At 47.3% G+C, this 14824-nt stretch overlaps 2 protein-coding genes across 2 annotated transcripts in view; both read left to right on the forward strand.

The window, feature by feature from the left end:
• Positions 1-765: 765 nt before the first annotated feature.
• LOC308306135 (kelch domain-containing protein 3-like) lies at positions 766-1803 on the forward strand (the record flags this gene model as incomplete). The annotated part of the gene is made up of 1 exon (XM_080751034.1): positions 766-1803. One exon carries the CDS (start codon positions 766-768, stop codon positions 1801-1803), a length of 1038 nt encoding a protein of 345 aa, XP_080607160.1.
• A 10061-nt stretch (positions 1804-11864) lies between these two features.
• Positions 11865-14824, forward strand: part of alk (ALK receptor tyrosine kinase) — a gene marked incomplete at both ends in the record, with an annotated part of 854498 nt that continues 851538 nt past the window's right edge. Inside the window, one exon of the mRNA XM_080751036.1 lies at positions 11865-12627. Within this exon, the coding sequence (XP_080607162.1) occupies positions 11865-12627 (763 nt within the window). The remainder of the gene's footprint in view (positions 12628-14824) is intronic.

Genomic DNA, 14824 nt, shown 5'->3' on the forward strand with positions numbered 1-14824 from the left:
GAGTGTTGCATACAGTGCCTTTATCCAAGGCACTTTACTTTATTTTACTGTAGATTGTGCATTACATTCACCCATTCACACACCGACAGCGGAGGAAACCTTGCATGGCACCAACCTGCTCATTTGGAGCAATTTAGGGGTTCATCGTCTTGTTCAAAGACACTTCGACACTGACTCTGGGGGAGCCCGGTATCGAACTGGGAAGTTCGTGTTATTATGGTGAATGTTACAGATGTACAGTATGTATGTAACATATGATTTTATTTCATCATAATAAAAATCACACCCAGTGTGAAGTGAGCGGTGCTATTTATGAGTTATTTTCATTTCATCAAGCGTCCCGCGAAGCTTGGCCAATGAGCCACGTGTGAGACAGACATACATACATGCACACTAAGCCAGATGTTTGAGCGGTTAGCACCGCTCACAAACAACTGACTTGAGTTTTTTTTTAGCCAAACCGCTCCCAATACGTGGCTTTGTGTTTTTACAAGCGTTTTCCCATGGGGTTATTATAACCCCAGGTCAAAAGGATATTGGCTGAGCTTCGCGTGACATGTTTCATCTGTGCCAACATAAGCGGGTGTGTACAAAAGCTCTCCAATCTTTTACAACAAACTGTTTCAACCCATTGAAACCGGGAAAGCACCTGTCATTTTAGATTTTGGCGTTGGCTATTCAAAGATAGCAGATCTACAAGCTGACAGCGCTTCACTTTGTTCCGCGCTGCGAGCTTGTACATCTGCTATTTTTGGTCAATTTTTGATGTTATGCTGGGCGGCGCACCTGAAAGGAGCTCCGAAGCAACTGTACTTCCACGCTGCCGTATCGGTGGGGCACAAGCTGTACTCCTTCGGAGGCTGGCGTGGCAATGCAAGCAGCAGGGATCAGATGGGCGTGCACGTCTTCAACACAGTGTCCTTGCGCTGGGCGAGGTTGCCTCCTCCTCCGACCGTAAGAGGAGAGCAACGTCCCGCCGAAGTACCCTCCATGCGCTATGGGCACACGGCGGCGCTGATGGAAGATTTCATCTACGTCTGGGGAGGATATCCCTACTGCAACAGGCTTTATGTGTACATCGTTGACGACAACCCCCGGTGGTTCAAGCCCCGTGCGTCCGGGACCGTTCCGGCGGGGAGGGAGGGCCACTCGGCCTGCGCCTTGAGGAAGGCCATGTATATCCATGGAGGATGGAACCAGCTGACTGGATACACGAATGACATCTACAAGATGGACACCACCGCCGGACTCCACTGCTGGTCTTCAATCACCGCCAGAGGCACCCCGCCACCGGCGTCGTACTGTCACTCCGCCACCATCATCGAGACGAAGATGTTTGTGTTCGGGGGCGTGGGGCACCAGTCGAACTACAACGGCGTCAGCGCGTTCGACACGGAGACCGACCGCTGGCTGAGCATGCCTTCCTCCACGCAGCCCCGTCCGAGGAGACGCTGGTCTCACTCTGCCTTCGCATACGACCGAGCGCTGTACATATTCGGCGGCTGCGACTCCAACCAGTCCTTCAGCGACCTGTGGAGGTTCAACCCGGAGACCTCGTCCTGGAGGAAGGTGGAGCCCAAGGGGATCGGCCCCTGCAGGATGTGCAGGATGTGCTGCTGCGTGGTGGGAGACCGCGTCCTCCTCTTTGGAGGATGCAGGGGAAACTCCTCGCCCTCTGATGACCTGTACATCCTGGACTTCACTCCTAGTCTGAAGACGCTGTGCCATCTAGTGGTTACGCAGCATTATGTTGTTAGCGTTGTGCCGAAACGCGAAGCGTCGTATAGCATGCACCACCGTTAGTCCGGTTTGAAAGAAACCGTACTCATGCTGGCTTACTGGGGGTTTCTGTGTGTGAGTGTATGCTGATAGGCCCTGCATTGTCTGATATTAGCTGGTCACAGAAAACACTAAGACACACACACTCACGGTAGTGAGAACATACTCCCGCCCCCTGGCTGTAAGAGAGAATAAGAGAATGGAAGAGAGAGAGAGATGTCATTTGAATTAGAGAATGAAATGAGAGAGATATCATTGATTGAATTATTATTATACCACTGGATGCTTTTCAATTATTAGTCATTTTCATATAATTATTACACCCACAGGCTGGCTGACCATGTCTATTAGACTCATTATACTGCACACAATACACGATCTGATGTCTGTCTGTATGTGTATCAGATGGGGTTGCTCAACCATATCTGGGGGACTTTATGTCTGGGAGACATTTTTGTTCTATCCTGTAGTTATAACTATGCTTTGATATCATAGGCTACTAGTCAAAGCATTGATCTTTCTGAGAGCCCCTCTCACACAGACGTGTCAGACATGGCCGTTCTCTTCCATTACATGGAGCGGGTGGAGTATTTCATTGCGCCACATTGACGGTGATGAAGGTCCAGCACCGGGGGCCCCTGTCCGGGCCTCAACCAATAGGACAGCTGCGCCGTGCGTTGATCCCACTTGTCAGCCATTTCACTTGTAGTGTTCCTTCACTTCTCTGTCGAGGTGCCAACTTGATTCTTGTGCACTCGTGGCCATGTATGGCCTACTTGTACGTCTTGTTATTTATGTCATGTCGGTTGTTGATCAAGGATGTTGGTCCCTCATATGTTGAAAATAAAAGTAAGTAGTATAGCCTATTATTTTCTATTCCTTAATAGCCTAGCGTCCCTTCAATTTTCGGTGTTTGATCCGGTCGGGAGCATAAAACCACTTAACGTCATGTTGTAGTCCTAGATGGACTACTCTTTGGCAGGAACTATGAAACCGGAATCAGTTTTAACCCAAAATATTCCCCTGCACTCAAGGACATACTTTTACGGCCTACCTAATAAACCCCTTGATGCGGTGTAGTTTTGCTTTTGGAAAATTCGTTTGGTATATGCATCTTTTAGTTCAACTCATAGCGACTGGCAAGGCTACACTAGGCTACTCGAGTATTTTAATAGGGATTGGGGAAACAAACGGGGGGAACCATAACAAAACGACGCCGCTTATTCTGCTTGTGGTTTCTGCCTAGAATGGATCAACGGCCCGTTGTAAACGAATGAACGCGATGTAAATGAACGCAAGGTCAATTCAGTAATTGTTGTGCTAGTCAAAATTCTCACTAAATCTGGTTTGGCTTTACAGAGCAGCCCTAACCCTTCACATACACGTGTCAATCTTTTATCAAACACATAGTAAAATCAATGTTTTCATTTTCCATTTTCTCTCAAGTAAATAGTGAATAGCCAACGCTGAAATCTACAGTAGTTGGGGCGAATCCGATACTTCCGTGACCGTGGAGAGCATAGGTCCGTTTCTCAGTGGTTTTGTCAACTATGAAGGTTAAATAACAAGTTGAGCTCCCATGCCCCTCAAAGATGCGGGCAAAATGTTTGACAGTACAGAAGTAGGGGTTTTTAATTATTCTGAATCCATTGCAAGTGTGAAAAGTGATGAATCATCACTAAACCATAGTTTTGTCGGGCCATTTTTAGCCCAAGAAATGTTTTTCATGCAAAACAAATGCTTGCAATGGATTCAGAATAATTAAAAACCCCTAGTTTGACCCCTCACATGCAACTTAAAGCAGATTTTTGGGGGGTATTTTTTTCCTTAAGTATAGTGTATATATTAGTGAATGAGACACAAACTTTCATCGGCTGTCAAACATGGGCATGGGAGCTCAATTTGTTATTTAACCTTCATAGTTGACAAAACCACTGAGAAACGGACCTGTGCTCGGAAGTATCGGATTCGCCCCAACTACAATGACAGCGGATTCCTTTCTTGGTTGTAACAAGTCAAAGAGTTATTTCTTAATGTGCTTGTGCGTTTCAGACGATAGACAAACAACCTTGGCCACCTCACATACTTCACTCAGTCTGGTGCTCCGTCTCCAGCCTACAAATGAGTGCAGGTCAGGTTATTTACCGTAGCAGACACAGTTATGTACCGCTGGTGAAAGAGACCAAGTACGTTTACTCAAGAGGCATATTTATTATTAAATCTGATTTAGTCTTTTGAATGACACAACATTTAGTTTTAGTCCTATTTTATTCATCTGAAATAGTTTACTCTTATTACTAAATATCAAAATCTTAGTCTTAGTCAACACAATTAACACTGGTTCACACTGGCAGATACAAAGGTACAAGATACCATTCATCTTCAATGGAAGCCAGCGACATGAAGATACCAAGATACATACGAGTGGTCCGACAGTTTTGGCTGCTAAAAAAATGAAAACACTACACTTTGCCATGGCTACTTTTACTTAAAGCCCGCCTTCGGAGTAGCCTACATCTATATCATACCCTGTTATGCACTGAGAATTAACGTTGTTTTAACCTGTCAGTAATGCCAAATACATTACGAGAGTTGTGCACTTACTGTAGTAATGTGTGTGTCCATTGTCCAATAATTATTAATCACTCATATGTGCTTGTTGCGACCGTAGGTCGCACTTACTATCAAAACCTGCACAAACTGTGAGTGAGTCCGTCAGTCAGTCAGTCAGTCAGTCAGTCAGTCAGTCAGTCAGTCAGTCAGTCAGTCAGTCAGTCAGTCAGTCAGTCAGTCAGTCAGTCTGTCCGTCTGTCTGTCACACCTCACACGTCACACTATTGCCCTGCTCATATCTCCGCAACCGTTGCCCCGATCCATGCCAATTTTTGCACACACGCTCCTTGGCTGCCAAACTACAACCTCCAAGGACCCCTGGAGCTCCAGGGACCCCCAGGTCCCTGGGGGACCCCCAGATGTAAAAAAAAGACCAAATGTGCAAAAATGACCAAATGACCACTCCAACATGGCTGCTCACGGGGAATTCCCAGGAACCACCGACTCCTGGTGCTCCAGAACGGATGCCAAAGTGGTGGCGCCCCCAGTGGAGGACCTCCTCCACTGCAGCTCACATAAAATGCCGTAACTCGGGCTAGGAGCGTCCGGGAGAGCCGGGGCCGGTACCTATTTGTCCGCCAAGGCAACGCGGACACCCCACCCCTCATTTCTCACATGGCCCTCTTCTAGCGCCACCATGAGGCCGATTCTTGCAAAACACATTTTTGGACACTGCTCCTACAGATTTTGCCCTAAAATCACGCACATCGGTACACAGTATGTCTACACATTGCCCACACAACTAGGAACCAATGGCAGTTACAGCCCTCTTTGTGTGTACATGTGACCTACGGTCGCTTATCTCCCGATTAGGGAGTCTTACTGGTGTAAAGTTGCTGTACAAGAAACATGCGGAACACGAGTAAATAGGTCACACAAGTGCCCCACAGTACAGGAATACAAAAAATACCTAATCAGGGACAAACCAACCCCCAGACATTATTATGGATTAATAAATTAATTTCGATGTTTTGAGCTTTATTATTCCCGAGACCTGGAGTCTTGGACATACGGTTATAGTCTTAGTCTCACACAAAGTGATTAGTCACTAGAATTCTAAAAGAAGAGATCAGTTATCCTTTAGCCACAGTCTAAAATCAGATTAGACCTTTAGTGATCCTGCAGAAGAAATTCAGTCACCAGTGGCAGCACAGCCGTCAAGTTACAGGACAAGATAAAGTAGCCTACTGTAGATACAGCAGACATCACACAAAAAAACAAGCGCCATCAATAATGATCGGGTGGAAACCTCATATGTCCGAAACCTTTACTTTTCAAAAGTAGCAGATTGTCAATCTCGGAATGTGTCGCTTCACGCCGCGATTCAAGCTTATGGATCTGCTGCTTTTGTGTGTCACTTAGGGCATTACTTTATGAAAAAAAAAACACAAAAAGTTTGAATTTGATGATAAGAGGTTTCTGCCCAACGATATACAACAGTGTACACAACAATAAACACACTCAGCCAAGCTTGTTAGGGTTTGTGTTTCTTCTTTTCTTTGCAGAAGAAATCAGCCTCCCAATGAGTCGTTCAGATGATCAAAGTAGAGTTGTTTTGCTTTGGCGTTTGCTCCTGTTGAAGAGAATGAAGGTGTCAGAGCATTGTTCTCAACAAGCAAGTGAATTCAACCGGGGATTGGAGTTGCAGTTCAATGGATGACAAAATGCAGGCAGAAAACCTTGTGAGGGAGATTAACAACACGCATTAAATGGGACGGCGATACCCAAGTTGCTAATAGGCTTTTGTGTGTACAATCTATACAAACTCACTGTGATCTTGTAGATAAATTAAGTATTAATTGCCTACACAATGTTATAAATACTATCCCTGCCAGTGTATACAAAATAAACTAATTATTTGATATTTTGGTTAATTTTACTGTGGCTGGTTGTATGATTCATGATGAAAGTGCACTCATGAAGGACTAAAGGTCGTTGGGCAATTTGCTTTTTTAAAAAACCTTATAAAGTCAATGCAAGCTTCCACACCGACCGCGAATTTCGAAAAAGCGGCTGTTATTTATTCGCTCTTGTTTTGAATTTAGCGAATGTTCGTAGGCGAACTCCTCTCTCTTTCTGTATCAAAGCAAGCTCACTCTATCCTATTTAAAGAGTTATTCATTTTGGCGAATTTTATATGCATATGTAATGGAGGTTCTCCGAACCTCCCCACCTGGTTTTGAACCCGGGTCTCCTGCGTGAAAGTCCAATATCTTAACCACTAGACCAACGAGACATCTCTTTGGTCCAGGGGAGATACTAGACTTTTGAGGCTTCAAGGCTGGGGCTGCAACTCTCTCCACCACACTCACCCCCCTCTGACCTCCTCCTACGGGGAAGCCCGGATCCGGGTCACGGCACCAATGTAACGGAGGTGCTCCTAACCTCCTCACCCGGTTTCGAACCCAGGTCTCCTGCGTGAAAGTCCAATATCTTAACCACTAGACCAAAGAGACATTTTTTGGTCAGGGGGAGATACTAGACTTTTGAGGCTTCAAGGCTGGGGTTGCGACTCTCTCCGCCACACATATTCGCGTCGCACTTTGGTATATATGGGACCCTAACCCGTAAGGCAAATACTTCGCATTTTTGGGTCGCTTTTTCGCAAAGCTTTGCTAATTCGCCGGTGTGTAAAGACCTTAACTCATTCCCTGCCAGGCCCGATAGTCCCGAGATTATTCCAATGTCTTTCCCCGCCAGGCCCGATAGTCCCGAGAATTAAAAAAAAAAAAAAAAAAAAAAAAAAATCAAAAATTTTTTTTTTCAAATTTTTTTTTTGACCCCCAAAAATGGAGTAGGCATGATAGCAATCGCGAAATTGCATGTTTAACCCCCATAGCAACCCCATCTTTCAAGCATGGCAGCCATTTTGGCAGCCATCTTTGTTAAACATAGTGGCTGTTATCTCATGAATGCCTGAACGGATTTCCATTCGGATTTTTTTGTTTGAAAGCTGTGAGCAATGTGAACACACGTGGTGCATTATCTAGGCATGGGTGTGCATGATCCGTGCACACCCAATTACATGGAAGTCTATGGAGACGAATGGCAGGTGGGAGTACGGAGGTATGTTAAAATGGCGGTCAATGTGTTAACAGTGATACATCAGCAATGAATCATTATAGTGTAATCAATTATTGTAATCAATTAGTTAATCAGCCACGCACACACACACACACGCACACACACACACACACGCACACACACAGCGTGTTACTTGTATTACTTATTCAAGGCACTTCCAATACATTCCAATTAAGCGATTCATTTTCCAATCAGCAATTAATTATACAATGATGATTGGCCCATGCATTTGCATTTTGTAGCATAATATCAATGTGGTTACTTAAGGGCGAGGAGGGACCGCCAGCTCGCCTGTGTGTCTCTGTGTGTGTCTGTGTGACTAATACACAACACACACTGATTGCCCACAGCTGCGTGGCTTGTTACCTATCGTGTGGCGCGTCACTGATTGCCCACAGCCGGGGTGCTACTAGCGTGGCACACTCACTGGCGGGCGGACGGATGGACGGACAGACATAAGCTGCAGGTTTTCATAGTAACTGCGACCTGACAGTCACAATAATTGTTAATGTATACTGGGCTATCCTTGAATCGCTATTTTCCGAGCTATATGCAGTATTGCTTACAGCGAACCGGACCAGTATTTGGTGTTCCTTAAGGCCATGTTCACTCAGAAAGTCGCCGGAGCCACGGGGACAGGCTAGGGCTTTTAACCAAAGGCTGGGAGAGAACTTCAAAAGCCACCCTGCCTTGAATGGATAACCGCCATGAAAAGGGAATACATTTGCACCGGCCTGCCCTTCTCCAGCTGTCTGATCTAGACGGACTGAGTCATCATGAGTGATGTTGGGGAACTGATGGATTCGAGACATCAAGTACCCATAGCATTAAGCCGGGTAGCATTAAGCTGGGAATGTGCACCGTGCAAAACATGGGTTAGAAACCTCTCATCTCCACATTTCAACCTTGTTGTTTCTTTTGTAAATTAATGCTAGGGCTGTCACGATTATGACATTTTACTTGACGATTAATTGTTGCTCAGATAATAGCGATTAACAATTTAATTGTGTTTCTGTTCTTTTTTCTAGCATTGGAACATTATGAATCAGGGGCGAAATTAGATCTTATTCTGCATGGGTTTTCAGATCAAAAGGGCCCTGTACTGCTGTTAGGGGGGCCCATAGATTAGGAGATTAGAGACCCCTAATATATTGGAAATGACAAAATACATATCGTCGTTGTCAGGTGTAAACCTTGTATCTCCAAGTATCAAATTTGTATGTTCTTTCGCAAAGCAAAGCCCTGCTTCATCAGACAAGGCCGTCGCACAAAATTAGTGAAAACAGCAGATCTACAAGCACACAACGCCTCGCGGGGTGCGAGGCGTTGTGTGCTTGTAGATCGGCTGTTTTCACTAGTTTAAATCATTTTTAAAATGAAAAATGCAAAATGAACGGTTTTGGACATACAAGGTTTTCACCCGACAACGGCAATATAATAGCCTATGAATTTATAATACTGTCACCAGTAGGGGGGCCCTTGGGTTTATTAAACCCATCAACCCTATACAAATTACGCTTGTGTTATGAATAAAAAATGAAATTTCACCTGGAACCTTGGGTCTTGTGCACTCGTGGCCATGTATGGCCTACTTGTGCACCAGCAGAGCATGCAAGTAACTAGAAAGATGCAAGTCTTAGAAATGAGAAATAGGTGGGGAGGAGCTGGGAGAGGGTTGGGGAGGGGTGGGCAGGCCTGCTGAGCAGGAGGAGGGGAGGAGGGTGGGGCCAAAACTGGCTCAATAGCACAGTCCTCCCACTCAGGACAAGGTGGTGCTGCAGCTGTTATTCGTTATGTGAAAATCCTTTGATGTCTACCACATCTGACATCAATGTATGCCCATACATGGAGATCCCTGTCTGAACCAGCCACACCACTGTGATGTCACCTGTTTATGCCCATATATGGAGATCCCTGCTCTGAGTATCTGACATCACTGTGATGTCACCTGTGATGTCACAGTGATGTGTCAGGCAAACCACAGTGTCAGGCGTTATCCCTGCTCTGAGTATCTGACATCACTATGATGTCACCTTTGATGTCACAGTGATGTGTCAGGGGAACCACAGTGTCAGGTGCTACCCGCCCGGACGGATGGACACAGGCAAAGCATGGCATATGCCAGGCTTTGTGGGACCTTCTGGCATGTATATGTAAACCACATTAATAAAAAGCACAGCTCACTTCATACTAATGTGATTTATTTTCTTCAATTAAGTCAATTATGCATATACATATGGTATGTATGACATAATAAGGTGTTATGTCACAATTTATAAGCATAACAAATTGACTTCATTGTGTCATTGATGGCCTAAAACTAAAACTAATCACAGCAACAGTGATTTGCTCTAAATTGAGTAATTAATGCCTCAAGGCCTGCTATATTGATGTACAGAACTCAGTGTGTGTGTGTGTGTGTGTGTGTGTGTGTGTGTGTGTAACACATCATCACATTCATTTTCCTCAGACACACTGCAGTAACATAAAACTGGCACTGTGCACAACAAAGGAAGCGCACTGGACAATTAGCCTGTCTTTTTCAGGTTGTGATAACATCATAATGACACGCTGAATAAGGGGAGGGGAAAAAAGAATCCAAAGCTACTGATTGAATGGATTTGTCACAGCCATGCACGAGATTATCAATTTAACTCCAGGGCGACCATAGGTGTTGAATGACGCCATCTGGCGGACATGTTAGATTTACAATAGCCTTTTCATTGGGGGGGGGGGGAGAGAGAGAGGGGGGGGGGGGGGGGGGGGGGGGGGGAGAGAGAGAGAGAGAGAGAGAGAGAGAGAGAGAGAGAGAGAGCGAGCAAGCAAGCATGTGAGCGTGTGTGTGCGCGTGCGTGTACGTGTGTGTGAATGATACAAATGGAAACACTTTAAGCTAATAAAACAAGACGTTTTGTTCTATTCACTTGGGCCACTTAAATCAACTTGGGGCTTTTTGTGGCTTTGACATAATGCCCAAGCCACAATTCTGGCATTTTAGAATTGTGGCTTCTTTGGGCTTGGCATAGTGTCTGTCCAGAGACGTGCATGTGCGCGCGTGTGCCCTGCCTGCCTGCCTGCCTGCCTCGGGTCACAGAGGGTATAGGGAGGAGGAGGTATCCAAATGAGAGCCAATTTGGCCAGGTTAGCCGTGCTTCCACATTGGCTGTGTTGCCCCTTCCAGCACCACACGGGGCATTGCCCCAAATCAGCCTGCTGGCAGAAATGCACGAGCCTCTTAGCACCCAGGCATGTGGGGAGGATAAGGTATAGGAAAAAACGCCAGTTCCTCCGAAACTATTTGGAATGCATGTGAGAGAGCAGAGCACGACTATAATTTAAGGTTAGTCTAAGTCTATATAATATTTCGAGACAAAAAAAAAAAGAGTCGATGAAAATCATTAAAACATTCCTGCCAGACGAATTGCGAAAGCTATGCGTGCGCACGCTGCTGTGCCGGGCTGTGCGCGTTGGCATCCTAATTTCAATGCGGCGCAGGCACCGTCACGGCTGCGCTCACTGACAGCGCGTCGCGCGGACGCACTTTGCTCATGCAGAGACTCATCTATACGACGGCTGAGAGCGAGGACTCACACTGGAGTCGTATTGTTCCCCTTTTTTTCTTTTTACACACACATACACCCACACATGCACACACACTGACGTCAAAAGGGAGTAGGGACAATGTATGAATGAGTTTTTTTCTTATTTTTTTTAACCATGCGGTAGAAATGAAAAATGGAGCCAAATGCAGAGAGAGGGACATCAATCTGCTCAGGTGCTAAAAGACTCCCCTCGCACGAGTCTATATGCGTTTCGGTTGGAAGTTGAGCTCACATCTACACTATAGCCTATTTAATGCTCCAAGAGTTGTGACTTCATGTGAGTGAGCTAGGGAGGACAGACCGTGGATGCTGCATCCTCCATCCGACAGACACAGACTCTACTTGTATCCACCACTAGACAAGGAGTCTTTGAGAGTCGTTGGAGCGGACCCGACTGGCATTTCAATCAGCGTCCCGGAGAGCAGAGTGGAGGAGAGGAGAGGAGAGAGCGAGTCATTCGGTCCAGTCACACCGTGATAAAAGGACATTTTATAGTTTGAGGGGTGGGAGATGGCACTTTTTCCGCCTGGAGAAAGGAGGACGGCGACAGTCACGGCTTAAACAAATGTAAAGCCCCATCATCATCTCCTCTGTCCGTGGGTGCGCACCAGCAGCGAGAGAGAGAGGGAGAGGGAGAGAAGCACAGAGAAGCCGCATGATCATCGATTCGCACTTTGATTTCGTGCCGTGTCCGTGTATAGGAGGACGGAGAGTTGGATAAAACAATTAGTGGGGGGGAGACTGACTGCCGAAAGGGAAAATATACATTTCTTTTTTACAAGAAGAATGAAGACCAGGATATTGTTTTTGCTCGTTTGGTCTGCGGCATTTCACGCCGAGCTGCAGTGCGCCGCGCAAAGGACCAGCACGGCGGGGTTGGATCTCCCCGGCAGCAGCAGCAGCACAGCGGGGTTCGGCACCGGCGGCGACGCCGCCGGCAAGAAGGACTCCAACCAGACCCTGAACTCCCGGCTGAAGAGGAAGACCCTGGCCGTGGACTTCGCCGTGCCCTCGCTGCTGCGCTACTACCTGGCGGAGTTCATCAAGAGACCCCTGAACGGCGACTGCCTGACTTTCGGCGGCTGCTACGCGGTGCGCGCCAACTTGAAGATGCACTGCGTGCCGCTGCAGAAAACCATCGCCACTTTCCTCGACCCAAAGTTGGCCGCGATGGACGCGGCGGGCGGGAACGCGTCCGGTGGTGCTGGTGGACAGCTCCCCTACCTCTACAACAGGCGGCCGCTGGCCAAGGTGCTGAACCTGGGCCTGACCAAGGCCAGCAGGAAATCGAACCAGGTCGTGGTGGAAATAGGAGAGGATCTAGTGAGGACGGGATGTGGTGGGCTGTCTGTCTACGAAGAGGCCCCGGTGTTCACACTGGAGCTGGACCTCACTACTATTTTGGAATGGTGGCTGGGCGCCGAGGGGGGGCGGCTGAGGGTCCGCCTCATGCCCGAGAAGAAGGCGCAGGTCCCCGGCGTGGAGGACAAGTACACCGCGGCCATACGAGCTGCGGACCCGCGCCTTTATCTGGAGATTGCTTCACGGGGTAAGTTCAATCATCTCTCTGTCTGCTGCGTGCCCCTCTCTCTCTCTCTCTCTCTCTCTCTCTCTCTCTCTCTCTCTCTCTCTCTCTCAGCGTGCCCCCCCCCCTCTCCCTCTCCCTCTCTCTCTCTCTCTCTCTCTCTCTCTCTCTCTCTCTCTCTCTTCCTCTGCGTACCCCCCCTCTCTCTCTCTCTCTCAATGTGCCCCCCTCTCTCTCTTTCTCTCTGCGTTCCCCCCTCGCTCCATCCCCCCTCTATCATCCTCCTCTCTCCCTCTATCCTCTCTCTCTCTCTCTCTCTCTCTCTCTCTCTCTCTCTCTCTCTCTCTACCTACCTCTCTCTACACCCTCTCTCTGTGTCCACCCCTCTCTCGTCTCGACCCCCCCCACACACACACACACACACACACCAGGACCCCTACTTTCACCACTACCAACAACCCATTTCCAAAACACTGCGCTGTGACATCATGTGAATAAAGTTATGCGTTGATACAGTCTATCTAATAAATGGCTCTAGTCTACATAAACAGTGCTGCAACGCTGTGCAGTTGTTTTTGTGGGGACCAAAAGAAGAAAGGCAGTGATGACATATCAGTCTGCCTATGGAAGGAGCAGAAACGCGTTGGCTAATGAGACTGCCATTCCGTTGTTAAGGAATGCAACAGAAGGAGGTTAACTGCAGGTTGATATCATTCCTCATTATAGGCCTGTTGCAAATGGCAAGTCCGTGGCGTTCCTCCCACACTGTACAGGCTCTTCTGTGCTGTGGCACCATGGTGCTGGTGGCACACTGGGCACAGTGAGCCAGCCGCTCATTGCCTGGCACGATCTGCCCAGTTCACTTCTGTATACCAGTGGTTCTCAACCTGTGGGTCGGGACCCCCAGGGCAGGGGTCGCCAAATTATTTTGGGGGGTCGGTCCCCAGATGATTAATGTGCAACATTGTTTTCTCACTCAACAGTAAACAAACCAGCATAAAGTTTAAGTCTGTAGAGGGTTTATGCACATGCTGACTGCTAAAAGCCCATAGAGTTAACACAGAAATCGCAAATTTAATGCAATTTCCGAATAGTAAAATATAAAATACGGCTAGCATGATCAAGAACATAAGATAGTAAAAGGCACAAAGCATTATAATTTACTTTACCGTTCGAAAGAATGATTTGTTGGCTTTAACACCTTGACGTCCGAAATAGAATGGTGGTTGGTAGATTAGCCGTGACATTTCTATTATTGTATTGTGATCTGAGACATAATATTATGTTTATAAACATGACCCCGCAGCCCCTCCATCTTGAACAGCGCCGCTGTTTTTTCTTTTTTTTTTCCCCCCAGGCCAGTAACTCACCATGATTTTCTCGATTTCCGTTGGGATAGAATGGGGGTTTTGGCCGATCGTCGATGTCCCCGTGCGTTTCGCGTGCGCGATCCTTTCACGTAAATGTCCCCGCAAATAGTCCATGTGTGACTGAAGAACAGAACTGAAAAGTTTCGCTAGCATAGCCCCAAGCATGGCTGCAGGAGGAGCTCGAGTGTGTAGACAGTAAACGGATGGGTGGAAGGTGCCTTGGAGAAGGAGAGGCGCTGACGTCACCTCTGCTTCATGCACGGTCTGCATGAGCTATCAGTGCACGAGTGGTGACTAGGGAAGGTTAGACGATCGCCGATTTTCGGATCAAAAGCTTTTATTCCGGTTTTAAAGACAAAGTCCGGGAATGTACGACGTGGCTGAGAGTCCCTGGGGGGATGTGCGATATAGTACGGTTTTAACATTAAGGGGCTCCCCTTGGCTTAGAAGGTGTTAAAGGTCCTACACCATGCATTTAAAAATAATTTATATAACACTGTTTGTGTTCCAAAAACGTTTTTGAAAAGGTTTGAGGCTAAATTACCACTCCTGAATACAGAACCCCTGTCATTTCTGCCTGGCTTTCAGAGCATTTTCAGCTGCAGTACCACATTGTCCTGAGTGGGAGGACTGCGCTATTGAGCCAGTTTTGGCCCCACACTCCTCCCCACCTCCTGCTCAGCAGGCCTGCCCACCCCTCCCCAACCCTCTCCCAGCTCCTCCTGCCTCCTTCTCAGGCCTGCCCACCCCTCCCCAACCCTCTCCCAGCTCCTCCTGCCTCCTTCTCAGGCCTTGTGACATCACAAATCTGACCTTTCACAATCAGGACCGTTCTGAGACATGCTAACATA

Source organism: Nannobrachium achirus (assembly GCF_963921795.1).
Source record: "Nannobrachium achirus genome assembly, chromosome: 20".
NCBI lineage: Eukaryota > Metazoa > Chordata > Actinopteri > Myctophiformes > Myctophidae > Nannobrachium > Nannobrachium achirus.